The 15,302-nt window shown below is 37.6% G+C and overlaps 2 protein-coding genes across 11 annotated transcripts in view; one reads left to right on the top strand and one right to left on the bottom strand.

Annotated features, from left to right (window-relative positions):
• CSNK1D (casein kinase 1 delta) overlaps positions 1 to 3,478 on the top strand; it is a 33,005-nt gene extending 29,527 nt beyond the window's left edge. For all 6 annotated transcript variants that reach the window (XR_014025114.1, XR_014025115.1, XM_081317666.1 and 3 more), the window contains one exon: positions 1,326 to 3,478. Coding sequence is in view for 2 of the 6 variants with exons in the window: in XM_081317666.1 (XP_081173792.1) it covers positions 1,326 to 1,376 (51 nt within the window). In the remaining 4 variants the exon portion in view is untranslated. The remainder of the gene's footprint in view (positions 1 to 1,325) is intronic.
• The window catches only part of SLC16A3 (solute carrier family 16 member 3), a 39,241-nt gene that overhangs the window by 12,379 nt on the left and 11,560 nt on the right, over positions 1 to 15,302 (bottom strand). For 2 of the 5 annotated variants that reach the window (XM_081317660.1, XM_081317662.1), the window contains exons 4-6: positions 14,829 to 14,972; positions 13,378 to 14,139; positions 11,839 to 12,094 (exon numbers count right to left, since the gene is read on the bottom strand). In XM_081317660.1, coding sequence (XP_081173786.1) covers positions 11,839 to 12,094; positions 13,378 to 14,139; positions 14,829 to 14,972 — 1,162 coding nt within the window. Of the gene's footprint in view, positions 1 to 6,103; positions 7,415 to 7,455; positions 12,095 to 13,377; positions 14,140 to 14,828; positions 14,973 to 15,302 lie in introns of those variants that run through there. The other 3 variants (XR_014025113.1, XM_081317661.1, XM_081317663.1) reach the window with 3 other exon arrangements.

The raw sequence follows: 15,302 nt of genomic DNA, 5'->3' as shown, positions 1-15,302 counted from the left end.
CGTCGCGCGACATCACGTGATGTCACTAGACAGAAAAACTGAAGGTTCCAGTCCACTATCAAGTTCCTGATTTATTAAAAAAACAAACCCTCTTGTTACACAACAAGACATTAACCTTGTGGCAATTTGACTGTTTCTACAAAACTGCATTCAAGGATGATCTTAATTTGAAACAACACAAAGAAGTTACTTGTCATTTAAAATGTGCATGAATCTAAACTAGCATAACTTTGGCTGTTGGAATACTGGTATATTATAGAGTTCGGACTTGCATTAGCAAGGACATGGACTAGTAAGGATGGGTGCCTAAAAACACATTTCTTCTTGTTCTCAATCATATGCAAGCTGCTCTCTAGAGATTGGCAGTGTTTTGGTAATCTAAGTACTAAAGCTTTATTGTATAATTCTGAATAGGAGGATTTGCTTCCCACTCATAGCCAATACTTTTTTAAAAAAGTGTTGCTTCTTGCACATCTTAATCCTGTTAGGGGAGCAAAGCTTGGTTTAGTGCACACAAAACAAACCCATTGCTTTCATCCTGAAATGGATTTTCAGTAATTTTGTAGATTATACTTATTTATTAAATTTATATAGCACCCCTCTAATCTAGAGGCGACTCTAGGAGGCTTACAAACAGACTTGGTAGCAGATTGCTTATATGTTGGAATAGATTTAGAATAAAATGTAACCTTATTACAAAAGAAAGCAATACTGACAGTATTAATAGTTTCCACTAGGAATATTTTAAACCTTCACTGGTTTTTCAAAGCATTTAGACTTAGGATCTTCTTAATTTATTTCATTTCCAGCACTTCACTGGAATTGAAATGCTATCAAATTTCTGATGGCAGAGCTCACAGAGTTTGCTTGACATTGCATTTTTGATGGGAACATTGTTATAAATAATGCATATTTGTGTGTGTATACGCGCACACACATTTACAATGCATTTGTCACCTTGCTTCTTGCTTTGGGTTTCATTACTATTTTAAGAGCTCGCCTGAGTTATCTAATCTGTTTTCTCTTTAACTAGCATGGGCTTGTCTTCACCATTCTTCATATATTTCTCCCTGCTCACAAGAAGCTTTCTTTACCATTCCTTTAATACACAAGGAACATGTCATTCTGTCATTCCCTTCATGGGCATTACAGGTGGGTGTATCATTGGCTCAGTTGGCACATAAATCTCTGTACTGGCTTTTCGTCCTTCTGAAGTAGACATGTCTGTTCAGTTGTATGCATGGAAAACGGTGCGTGGGTCCAGGTTTTATGCAGTCTCAATAGGTGTGAGCTGATATTGATACCCTGTTCCTTGGCTTCAATAGATTCCTGCTCTGGCGACGACCAGCGTACTCCAATCTGCTGTGCATCGGTGAAATAATGTTGCCATTGAGGGGCAGATAATGCATGGCTGATCTCCTATGTTATCAATGGCTTTTACTAGCAAACTATCCCAAACTAGAGCAGAAGAAATATTCCAGTTGGAACTCTCCTTGCCACTGTCTAAAGATACTCACAGGAACATGGACAGAAACCAGCAGCTGCCACACTACAAGAGGCTTTAGCCCGAAACCCAATAACCTTATATGAACTCTGGCAACAGGGCTAGAAAAGGAAGCGATGGTATACAGCATTGCCAGCCTGTTATTTAATAGCCATTTTAGTTGTCCCTCAGCAGGCGGCAGTCTTCCCCCCCCCCACCCCTTTTTATTGTTCTACTGTAATTATAAATCTTTTACTTGGTTTAAGAAAGTTTTGTATTCATTTTGCTAAGATTATTGGCTTAACTTCTCTATTAAAAAAAAAAAGTCTTGTCTCGTTCAAACCCTGTGTGGAAATGTGAAAATTCTGAAGCTTGGTTTAAAACAAAAAAAAACCTCAAGACTTGAAACTTCTTGTAAGCTTAAGTGAGACGGGGAATGTCTAACTGAATTAGCGGTGTTTCCTTTTATTTTACACTATTTACTTTTGTATGGTCCCATTCAACAGAACAAGGGAGATTCTCAAGGGTTTTTAATTTTTAGTTTTACTTATGGCTGTCTTGTTCTTCCTGGGTTGTCCGGGCTTTTTTGTTTGTTTTTTAAAGAATTTAAACCTCCATGTACCACCCACACTTTTTTTTAAAAAATGTTGATTTGTCTCATATTGTCAAGAAAGAGTGGGAGATCTTTTGGAAGAAAAAGCTGTACCGAGTAGAGGTAAAAATAACGCTTCATAGATTTTGAAGGACAAAAAGTGCGAAAATAATCTTTCAGGAAGTTTTTAATGTTGAACGTAGAATGTATTACCTTTATCCGTAATAAAGGAGGGTTTGGAGAGGGGCAGGGTATCTTGTTTCTGCTGGGTTGTTCCTGCAGGTGCCAATTAAGCACTGCCGCGGCCGTAGGAGCAGTGTGGTCGTGGGCGGGCCTCTTGAGTACACAGAGGCAGCAAGTGCCGCCAGCCCAGCTGCATTCCGCGAAGGCTCGGAGTTATAAGCAATCTGTTCCTTCTGCAAGATGTCAAGAGAACATTCAAGCTTGTTGAATTCCTTCATTCTTTATTAAAATGTGCAAGCCTGGAACAGCTGGCCTTCAGCTGAAGATATATTTATATAGTGGCCAAAACACTTAGTGTGCCAGCTAATACACATGAAGAATCTTCGTTTTCATGAGCAATATATTTATCCCTTAGTAATCTGGGAAAGTAGAAGGCATGTGAGTCATACCAAATACCACTCAAAGCACCATCAGTCCCACTTCGGGGATGAAAATGCAATATGTAGGTGTGTTGTTACTACTTTTTAATAAATGTGAGATTCTTGCCTCCTTGAAAACTTGGTGGCGAGTATAACTCCGTAAGATTTTATTTTCCTGTTACTTTGCAAGCATTTTGTTTGAAAGCTTTATCAGATCATCTTCTGTTTCCTCTCTTTTTTCACTTCTGTGGATTTTGAACTATGAACAATCTTGTTACTTTTCTTTAGCTACTTCAGAACATTAATCTATTGCTTATTTGTATGCTCACAGTCTGATTTGATGCAACCTATGATTGGGGGAGTGCAATGGGAATGTGTTTTAATGTTGGTCCATGGAAAATTTTGAATAATTGTATCACTGGTTGCTGTAGATGTTGGTTCTTTGCGCATGTGCACTTCCATTTGTACAGTTCTACACTTCAGTGTGCTTTTTGTAAATATTTGTTGTCGATGTAATGTTAGAGACTTTAAAAGGCAGCCTCTTTCTATATATCTGGAACCTTCAATTGCTGTATTATACTTAAAAAGTTGACTGCAAACTTCTCAAATTGTTCTTGATTGTGGGCGGTCTCTGCCCTTCCATTATACTTAAATCTTACCATCACCTGCTGAAAATATAGTTAGGATGTCTCTATAAACCTGTGTATTGGTAACAATATCTCAGAACACCTCATTTGTATTACCACTGTATTTGTGTACTTTAATAACTCTGTAAATAAATTCATAAGGACTTCTAATTTTTTTAATGTGTGGGCCTGTTTGCTTGCATGTGCCATCCGTGTACGGCATATTAAAGCGTGTGTGTGTGTGTGTGTGTAGTACACAATATTAAATAACAAAAGTCAAGGCAATTTCTTTTAACTAAACATTCCGATAGATAATTATTGTAAACCCTTTAACTGTTCTTGTTAAACTTGTAATTAGCCTTTCTTTCTGGTTTCATACAGTTTTGAGCAGCTGAGAGTATTTCTAGACAGATGACAATAAATAGAAGAAAATAATAAGACGGATTGATGTATTACATGGTATTGACTCTGGAACAAAAGGAAGAAATGCTTAAAATAGTTAATGGGATTGGGATGGGAAAAATCAAAATTTGAAAGAGAGTGATCTGTCTATTAAATTTGTATAGCTGCCCATCTTATAAAAAGCGATTCTAGGCAGTATACAACAGTCAGTAAGATAATGCATATATAACACAATAAAAACTAAGAATACCTATTAAAAGATAAATATTATAAAAATAGGCAAAGAGTGAATAAAAATACCCACTTAAGCCTGCTAATATAACCAGGTCTTGAGGGACTTCCAGAATACTCAGAAGGATGCAGCTAATCTAACTTCAGAGGAAAGTATGTTTCATAGGCAAACACCATAGTAGAGAAGGCACGTTTTCTGGGACTCATCACACGTAGATTCCTAGCTAATGGTACTTATAGAATGCCTTCTTTGCCAGGTCTAATACCAATTATACCTCATCCCATAGAGACTAATATAAAATACAAAAAATACAAAAGCTAACAATAGGAAAAATAGGGGAGGGAAAAGGGAAGAAAAAAGTGTAGAGAAGAAGGGAGAAAGAAAGAAAGAAAGAGCATTAACTTCTGATTGACAGTCCTTTCAGCAATTCCAAAAGGGCTCCACGCACATTTACACTATATAAACCTCCAACTGGGCTCAATGACTAAAAGAATGCAAACGACCAGCTGTCTGCAAGAAGTATAAATCTTTCCATTCTCTACCATCCAGTCAGAGCTGAAGAAGCTTCAGAAGTCCAGTTGCCTGGTGAAAAAGCATCTTTGGGATCACTTTTAAGAATTTTCTATATTAGAATATGAATCCTATTCCAATATTTCTTTGCTTTATCACATGTCCACCATAAATGATAAAAAATTTCCTTCTTTACATTTGCATTTCCAGCATTCATTTAAAATAACCTTTATACATTCTTGATAATAACTTATCTGGTGTTAAAAACCAATGCTACATCATCTTATAAAATATTTCGTTTAAATTGTAATTTAATGTAAATTTTAAACCTTTTGTCCATATTCTCCCATTGTTCAAGCTTTATATTGATTTCCTTGCCCACTGAATCATACACTACATATTCACTTTGAAAATTGAAATTCAATAATTTTGATAGATCTTAGCAATGATATGTTCATCACTACCACAGTAGGATTTCCAATTCATTTTTAACAGTCAAACCCATAGCTTTTTGTCTAATTTAAATCTTTCTTTCAGTTGAAAATATGTAAACCAGCCACAGACATCTTCTAGCTCTTCCTTAGATTTAATCCAGCAACTTCATTCAGATCTAAATTAGGGGTAGGCAAGCTTGGCTCTTTTATGACTCATGGACTTCAACTCCCAGAATTCCTGAACCGGCTGGCTCAGGAATTCTGGGAGTTGAAGTCCACGAGTCATAAAAGAGCCAAGGTTGCGTACCTCTGATCTAAATGAAGAGAAAGGACTGAAACCTGTGGCACCCCACATAGTAAAGGCCAGGGTGGGACCTCTCCTCCCCATTTACGGACTGGAATTAACTCTGAAGGAAGGAGGTGAGCCAGCAGAACACCATGCCGCCCATCTCTAATCTTCTGGGTCGATCAGGAGGATACTGTGGTTGATGGTTATCGAAAGCCACCAAGAGGTCAAATAGAGCAAGGATGGATGCATAACCACCATCTCTTCTACCCTCTCCATGTTATCCCATGTTTTCTACAGTTCTGTTTGGAGCAAGACGAAATATGTTTACCAGCTTGATTTCTTTAAAAAAAATACCAGCTTACAAAGATTCTCTGCAATTGTACCGTATATGTATCTGGCTGATCACCACTGATTATGATATGTGAGAACAAGCCAGAATGATGTGTTGACAAATGACGAGGCCCATTTTACCCATATGCCTTCTATGTGAGGTGATCATTTGAATATATTCTAGTTTGTGGAACTTGAGATTTTATTTCCAAGGTCCAGCTCATTCTTTACCATTTTTATGGGGTCTTTCCCAATGTTAGAAGAAGAAGAACGTGTACTTTACCCATCAGTGTGATGATTGATAAGTGCCTGTCCTTATTGAGAGCTAGAAATGTAAATATATACTTCTGGTATTTATGATATTGGAGTTGTTCTATAATTTCAGCAAATACATTCACGTTGCTAAACCCTTAGTTGGTTGAATAAACTCCTGCCTGATCTACAAAAGAGGTTATGCTCTAAATTGTGACTCACAGAATGACTGATGAATTATTTTTTAGTTAAGTGACTCTTACATTGCTTAGATGTTCACTGAGCAGTTATGTCTGTACCAGAAGACAGAAATCTACTGACCATTTTGATTTCCATGCCATTGCCAGTTTCTTAAATTACTTTTATTTTATAAAAGTATTTTACCAAGGAAATAAATGCAAACATACTGTATAACAGCTAAAGGTCTGCCTATAGGAAACCTACAGTTGTTTATTCAAAAGTAAGTCCCTGTGTTCATTTGATCTTACTTTGAAGAATTTAAGATTGCGGCTTTTAGTGAATTGTCAGTATTGCTGACATATCACTGATTTTTTTACTTTTGAATTGAAAACTGTGAAGTCTTAGATTTAGGCAATATGCATATTTCTGTGGATGCACTATACAATCAGAAATTTAAATACATAAACAAGCATTAACATTTTCTGCAATGTCTCAGAATCCATAATTGTAGAGGAGAGCTGAGCTGAGAATTACAGATGAATGTCGCTCAGATCAGTCTTCACCTTCACTTCAGCTTGCACCAAAGCCCACTGAGAATTGGGGAAGTTGCAGTCTTAATACTACTGAGTCCTCGAGAAATAAAATGGTATAAAAATAAATAAACAATACAGCTGGAAGCTACCACAGCTTGTCAAGGAAATTAAAGGCTAATTTGATACTAATTTTTTTGCAGAAATCTAAATGTTCCAAGTCTGAAGAGATAGTCCTTGTTTAACAGTTCAGGCTCTTCACAATTGGTGGACATTTACAACCATCAAAGCATACAATAGTCACATGATTGCTATTTGCGCATTGACAACTGGCTTCTGACAAAATCAATGAAGGAACTGGCAGTAAAATCACAAGTCTCGGTCACACTTAACAACTGCACATTTAACAACCACAGTGTAACTGACATCATAAATCCAGCACGGTCATATGATGTTTGACTTAACAACTGTGCCGCATTAGCAAAGGAGTTGCCAGCCCCAATAGTGATTGTTAAGCAAGGACTAACTGTAATTTTGTTTCTTTACAAAATGAAGTTTTAAATTCAAGTTTTCTTGATTCATAACTTGTCTTTTAAGAGTTTTTGCTTCTAATCCAAGATCCATAAATATTAACAGTGTAGGTCAGAAATGCTCTCTGCATCTGTTCAGAGACTATTCATATGCATCAGATTTAGCAAAAATTAACATGACAAAAATGTGTCATAACTGAGACTTCACAAATTAAAGCCTTATTAACCTCTAGAACAGGGGTCCCCAACCCCCGGTCCATGGAACGGCACTGGTCCGCAGCATGCCAGCAAGCGGGCCGCACAAACAACCAAAGCTCCATCCTCGGGATGCAGGCAGTATTCAAAACACCCCCTCTGGTCCACAGAAAAACCTTTCTTCGTGGCACTAGTCCCTGGTGCCCAAAAGATTGGGGACCTCTGCTCTAGAATATAAAGAACAAATGTTGTTCCATAATTCCTGAAGCTATATTAACAGAATAAAATTTATTCATTATATTTACAGTAGTTCACTAGAAATTACATTAACATCCACCTATTGTGACATTAAAGTGCATTTACATGAGTCAAGACAAAAAGTGACTTCATTTGCCTCAAAATTATCCACGTATCCTACTCATAAACAGCAATACATTGACACTTGCAACTGACAAGCACAGCTTACTTATGCCAGTTCCATACAAGAACTTTGTTCTGAAGCTTCACCTCTTCCCCACAGCCATTGTGTGGCAATATCAGTTTTGTGAATAAAGAATGCAGACATACAGCATAGCTGTCACATGGTGATAATTCAGGGGACGTGTTGCGTTAAAGAACAAAAAGTGTGGTGCAAACTTTCAACAGAGTAGTATAGAACAGAAATGATGTATAGAAATCTTAGTAATAATTATCTCAGTGTACTAATCCTATAGGGATGGAGAATTTGTGCCTCCACATACCTACCCCAAAGAGAAGACCTCCGGTTTCCAGGCTTTTGCATTATTTATGATGTTGATTGAGGGAATGAGGAGGACAAGTTCCCCACCCTTTTCCTAGACCAGAGGTTGCCAAATTCTTCAGCTCATTTACCTCACGAAATTCCAGATTGTTCATTGACCCTCCCAAACATTTAATATATGAAAATAATTTAAGAAATGCTACTTTAACTATGCCAACAATAACGGGATACTCCCATCCACCCCTGGGAGTCGATATTGAACTAATAAAGTTCCAGAATATTTGGTTTAACTATTACGATCCAAGCTCCAACCAGATAAAAACACATTTAAACATAAAAGTCTTTTTAAACAAGTTTAAAATCCTTTAACACAGGACCCGTATTAATGTTTTTGATTACTACAAAAATCCAGGCACATAGATACAATGCTATGTGCATGGAAATACAAGCCATATACTTTTTCATTTATTGCAGGGAGAGAGAAATGCTAAAATTCTTCCACGCAGGTGAATTAGCAGCACCTTCTCAAACAAATAGGGGCTGTTGGCCAATGACAATTTGAAACATGTCAGAGCAGCTAACCTTTAGAACTTTGTTGCCATCTATATATCAATCAGTGAATCAGTCTATAGGAGCAGCAGCAGCAGTTCCACAAGATTAATAGTACAGAATACATCACAGCAGATACAGAATCATCTCTCTGCACTGCCTCCATCAGAAAATCTAGTATCTGTATGGCACTTATAACCTCTAGTGGTTCATCAGAATCGCTGTCATGAAGTTCATAACGCTCAGCCATCATAAATCCTAGATAGCTAACAGGCACACGCAAGTTTTTTTGAATTCCTAAAGAGGCTATAGCTGCATTATGCTGTAATGCACTGGGCTTTCCACATTTCCAAACAAGTAGAAAAATGAAAGACCTGAGACTCACACCTTTTAAATTTGGTTTAATTCAATTACATGGAAGTAGACACCAAACATTCATTTCTCATTACATCCAAGTATATGGGAAAAGGACACAATAATATTTTGCTTTTGTTAAACAAGGTGGGTGACCTGAATCCTGACCCTTCTGTTGCAAATCTTAGCAAACTTTTTCAGAGGCCAGGTTGAGTTTTGAATTCACTTTGAAAGCACTGCAACAATCCTCCGACCTAAATAACATTTTGCTACTTTGAACATGGCCAGGAGGGGGAGGAAGTAATGGCATATGTTAATGTCATCATACAAATACCATAACTTACAACCTTAGGTAGGTTGCCAAGACTCAAATACATTACAATGGTATTTGCTCAACATCCTTGCTGCATCAGAGTTGCTCTATAAGCTGCTAACACTGAATCATATCATCTTATTTCATAAAGTGATTTATAAAATATTGATCAAATTCTATATTATAATTCTGCCAGGCTTTGACCATATGCCCTTGCTACTAAATACCAGAAAAAAGTTTCTATCAAAAGTAACTATGAGATAATAAGCAGAATTAATCTTTGGGTTAAATATTATGACAGAAATTGGCCAGATCTGTCAGTATTTCTGTTTAGTATTTTAATACTGAAATACCTTAAAAATATTTTATCTTTGGTAACCACACAAAAAATAAGAATTTGGGTTTAAGAAATATAACAAGAGAAATTATTCTACACAAATTGTCTACAGGTATAGAAACTGACAAAGTTTTATCTCTCATTATTTTCAGTGTTTCCAGGCAAACATAAAGATATTAGCACAGTTTTCTCCTGACATTAGTGAACTAGTAAACCAGTCTTTTCCAATTTGATTCCCTCCAGTTGTGTTGAAATTAGAATTTCTGGAATTGACTGTGTTGACTGGGAGTCATAATTGCAGGACTTTGAAGGTCATAGTATTGACTGAACTGTTATAAACAAATTTCCCTTCTTTCTTTCACATGTATATGATAGGCAGAAATGGTGGGTAACATCTCATTCTCCAGATAATGGGACCAACTATTGATTGATCAGGGTGGAATCCAAAACTGCTGTAAGATTAGAAATATCCAATTCTATGGCAGGAACTAGGGCATGAATACTTTTACCAAGTTGTTCTCCCTGCCTAGTTAGTATACATGTAATATTGAGTTGGCCAAGAAGTCCAACTTGCAGGCCTGGAGCACCTGTAATCCTTATCTATACCATGGTAGGGATCTTATATTGGCATCTGACAATAAATGGTGTCTAGTATATAGCTCAAATAACGCATAATCTCATTTGACTAATTTATCTAGAAAAGTAATTCATTTAGTGAATGAACATATATGTCCCAGGATAATGTGGCAGGATCCAATCTGGGTCGGTCACCTGGACCACAGATTTTGTCTTCCGAGCTTTGGGCCTCATGCTGGAGCCCATCCTCAGAGAACTTCTAACTTTTCTCTGGGAACTTCTAACTTTTCTCTCTAATTCATTTAGGACTAAAAACCTACTTTTCTCTGGAAATTCTTTTGAAAAACTCAAATATCCACTGGATGGTAGCAAAGAGATACAAAAACCTAACAGTTCTCTAAGGGAGCATATGGAATTTTGCAGCCTAGCTATGGAATACCTCAATTAGTCTTCAAAGTCACCAGGTCACTTTAAAGAACTGTTCAGGAGAGCATAAAAAGTCCATTGGGATAAAATAGACTTTTATCAACACATTTAATATAAAACTTTGCTTCCACCGGTGTCCTTCAGAATAGAGGGATCTCATATTTTCTTTGCTTGTGGAGAAATCTCAACCACTCCTGCCCTCTAATGCTACATTATAGGGCTAGCTTCCACTACCCCAAGCATTGATTTCTCTCAGCTGATTTCCTCAACTCACATCACCAACTGCTATGAGTTGCACAAACAGAAGACATACCTGGTAGTGTGGATGTTTCTTAGAAGACTTTGGGTGACAAAAAGAATCACTACTTTCTTTCTCCTACATTACTTTCTCACATTATTTCCTTCAAATCTTCAAAACTACCAACTCCATTAATCCCTTGTGATTTATATAATGGGCATGATAAAATGTTTAGAAACAGTTTTTCTACTTTATAAAAATACAGCTAGACAAAAAGATATATAGTCCTCTGCCACTAGACAAATGTTGAGAGCTGACGTATCAGTTCTTGTCCATCTGCTGTTCCTGTGTCATAGAAAGTTTTGCAAATCATTAATGTAAGGCATGCTCATAAGAGCCTGCGGTTAAAGTTGGAAGATCAACAAGCAATTAGACAGACTGAAATACCTCTTCAGTCTGTTGTCCTGTAAAAACTAATTACAATTCATTCTGTTTTGACCCCATTTGAGAATAGTTGTTAGATTTTTTTTCCCCCAGGAAGCTCAATAATTGTCTTTTGCACATATAATCTTTAAAGTAAAAAAGATGATGAAAACAATATAAATACATAAAAATATATAGGCAAAACCAAAATTATTAAAAACTCAGCATCCTGTAAGATTAAAATAGGGTTGATCTCTTGGTAATTATTTCTTTAAATCAAACACCATCATGGAAGATACTTTTGAGGTTCTATAGATACAAAAACAATGAGTATGTCATCTGCACTACAGGGACATTTACACATCCATCCATCCAAGATGAAATACTTCCATCCAAGAGAATGTTTTCTGGTAGTGCAAAGCAGGGTCCCTATATGTGTTTAGAAGACCATGGGTTAGTTTACAGCAATAGTTATCTCCAAGCAAATTAACCTGAAGATCAATCCTTCTTTTAAAATGGGGGGAAAACTTTCTAACAAAGTCAGCTTCCAAGAAGTGATTTCATGAGCTTGTTGATCTCTAGTTCCCAAATATAACAGCCCAATCCTAAGCAAAGCTTATTACCAAAATAAATACAAATATTAAAAGTTTCTGAATCTTTCTCTAAATGCTTGGCATTCATTTCTGTTACACTCACACACATGTTTCTGGATTGGTTACAATTTTCCCATTTTTTTCATCTTCTTTAAGAAAGCATTCCACTTCAATAGAGTCCACTTTGGATTCTCCCGGTTGTTGATTTAACTCTTCTCCTTCAGCATGATCTTGTATCTGCACAGGTTTTTTGATACAAAAGATATTTCCTAAAGCCAGCACCACCGAGGAAATAACGACTTCAATACCAGCCAAAATAAAAACATACATATACTTGCCAGTTGCATCCAGGAGTTTGCCTGAAATAGAAAATTTATATCTTTTAACAGCATATTCAGTTAAACCTAGAGTTATTGCATTTTTAATAGTTTTAGAAAGCTGAAGCAAATACATTTGGGAAAAACCTGTTGGATAATCTAATGACACAATTTTAGTGAAAACGTTAACGGGAGGGAGAGGAATAAAGAAGCAATGGTAGCAGCAGGAACCTAGCTTGTACATGCCAATATGTAATATACATGCAAATCATTGACTTAGAATTGAAATACCTCAACTTGAAACAATTTTCTTTAGGCTATATTGCAATATAAAACAGAACATCACAGGACGATATTTTTGTGCTCTATTTGGGAAAGGAAAAGTATGTCTTTAAATACTATGATTTAGCTTTCTCTCAAGTTCCTCATTTTCAATGCATTAAGACTGCTTATTTGAATAGGCTGCACACAAATTAGATCTAGTTCACGCATTTTGACCCCTGCTCCTTCCTCTGCTTTTGCTTCTGCTTAGTAGGTTTGAAGGTATTATTTTTCTTGGTCATATAATTTAGAATAGAACAGAAGTTGTGGAGAGTTACTTCATTTGACTCCTCTAAATTGCCTACTATTTATTTCTAATTAGGAGAGGGATCCACCCAATCCACATCTTGCTTCTCTTTTGTTTTTGTTTTTTTCTCCTTTGAGGCTTGGATTGAAACCATCTGCCTTGGTTTTCCATCTCCAAGGTAAATTGAATTGTAAGCAGCCCAGAATCATTGTTGGGCAGCTATAGAAATTTAATAAATAGATGCTCCTGCTTTTGGCCTTCAGTTATAATCTACATGCAAGAGAACAGAATAGCAAATTGAGCTCTAATTCTCAGACAAGACCAGGGAAACTAGAAAAGAGGGTAACAGCAACACAAACAAAACACATAGGTGGGGGTTTCACAGTTATTACTTCTCTTAAGGTAAAGGTAAAGGTTCCCCCGCACATGCGTGCTAGTCGTTTCCAACTCTAGGGGCCGGTGCTCATCTCCGTTTCAAAGCCGAAGAGCCAGCGCTTGTCCGAGGACGTCTCCGTGGTCATGTGGCCGGCATAACTAGACGCCAAAGGCGCACGGAACGCTGTTACCTTCCCACCGTAGTGGTCCCTATTTTTCTACTTGCATTTTTACGTGCTTTCGAACTGCTAGGTTGGCAGAAGCTGGGACGAGTAACAGGCGCTCACTCTGTTATGCGGCATTCGGGATTCGACCCGCCAAACTGCCAACCTTCTGATCGACAATGGAACAATTAATCTTGTTAATTAACTAGAGTACTTACCTGCTGAAGGTGGGCCAACTAGGACAGCCACTGCCTCAGCCAAAAGAACTAAGCCAATGGCACTTGAAAACCTCTGTGTACCAACAATAGCCATGAGAACTTCAAACTGAAGAGCACCAACCATTCCGTAGGAAATGCCAAAGAAGATGCAGAAGACCACCAGGCCACCATAATTGGAAGAAAGGGAGCCCATGAGATCAGTGAAGCCGTTAAAAAGCATAGCGAAACTGAAGAAATAGACACAACGGGGCCTAACCCACTTCACGCCAGCCAGTATTCCACAAAGAGGTCGAGCAAAAATATCCACGCAGCCAAGAACTGTCAGAAGGAAAGCTGATTTGGTGTCCTCGTACTTCAGGTCTTTAGCATAGCTCACTACAAAAACTGGAGGTACAAATAAGCCTAGCACCATAATGGATGCAGCCACTGTATAGATTACAAAGCCGGTATCTTTGAAAACGCTGAAATCCAATAGCTTTTTTTTGCGTTGCTCAACTGTTTTCAAAGTTTCCTGTTTTTTTGGACTTTCCAAAGGTCTCATCAGAGCTCCACAAACACAACAGTTCAAAAGCAATCCCCCCAAGATGAGAAATCCCCCTCGCCATCCGTATTTATGCTGCAGTACCTGCCCGAGGGGGGAAAGGGCGCAGAGGAACACAGGACTTCCAGCTGCAGCCAACCCATTGGCCAAAGGCCGTCTTTTGTTAAAGTAGCGATTTAGCATGATAAGGGATGGCTGGAAATTAAGGGCCAGGCCCAATCCTGGAGAGAGAGAGAAAAAAAAGGATACAATTTAAAACAGTAATCAAGTTCAGTGCTTGAAACAAGAGTAGAATATGTTTAACTCTGCAGTGGATGCAGGCAATCAATTCTCCCTCAGATGTAGAAGAAGAAGAAACGTTACACTCGTTTATCCTTGTGGGCTGAATATATGTTCTGCATTTAGGCAGAAAGTATTGAGCAAGGTTTCTGACATTGGTGTCCAAGAATAAATGACTGTTTTTGTGTGTTTTTATGGAAATGGTAACGTAAGTTCCTTTGGTGTCTGTCTTAAAATAAACATTCTAATTTAGAAAAACGAAAACAAAAGACACCCCGCCTATGTATATGAAGAAAGAGAAACGCTGGGCAGGCAGAAAAAAAGCTGCTGTGCATTTGCCTGAAGGAAGGAGGGAGAGCAAGGCCTGAAGAATGGATGCTACCAAGGACTGCTTTGGAAGGGGGGGGGAGAAATAGGGAAGTTCTATGGTAGGGGGAAACTGCTTCATATAAAAACATGTTATAATCACCATGATGTGCATTTAAGAGCTCTGCTGCAAATAAGTCTCCCTGCACATTCAAAAGGAGAACATCTATGCAGCCTTTCTTTCCCTCTTATGTGCCATCACTATACACAGTGCAGCCTTGCTAAATTGCTTGCCGATACATTAAAGACATTTGCTATTACTTACCAGTCATGACGCCAGCAGATAGATAGATCTGAATGATACTAGTGGAGAAAGAAGCAACGATCATCCCTGCTGAGGCAAAGAGGCCTCCAATCAGCATTACAGGGCGGCAGCCGAACCGATTGACACACATACTGCATAGGGGGCCTGAAGAAAATAAACAGGTGCTTAAATGCCTGTGAGGTAACATGCCTAGAATAATGGTGGCATTTTGTATTGCTGGAAAAAACCTACCCTCCGTTCTAGTATATATACAGTGACCATATGTACTTCATTTCAGAAAGCTGTTGGGTTTTTTAATATTTCTTTAATTATTTATTTTATTGGTTTTGCTCTTGAAGGTTTCTTTGAAAAACAAAATTTTAAACATAAACTTTTTTTTTATCCGTATGAGCCTCTTTCAGATTTGCCCCTTAATTTTGTCAGCTTTGTCCTTAATTTTTTTCTAAGAAAATGTGGACGCTATAAGTACCAGGG

This window comes from Vipera berus, assembly GCF_964194415.1.
Source record: "Vipera berus genome assembly, chromosome: 2".
Classification (NCBI taxonomy): Eukaryota; Metazoa; Chordata; class Lepidosauria; order Squamata; family Viperidae; genus Vipera; species Vipera berus.
This window is presented reverse-complemented; position numbering and strand designations above follow the sequence as displayed.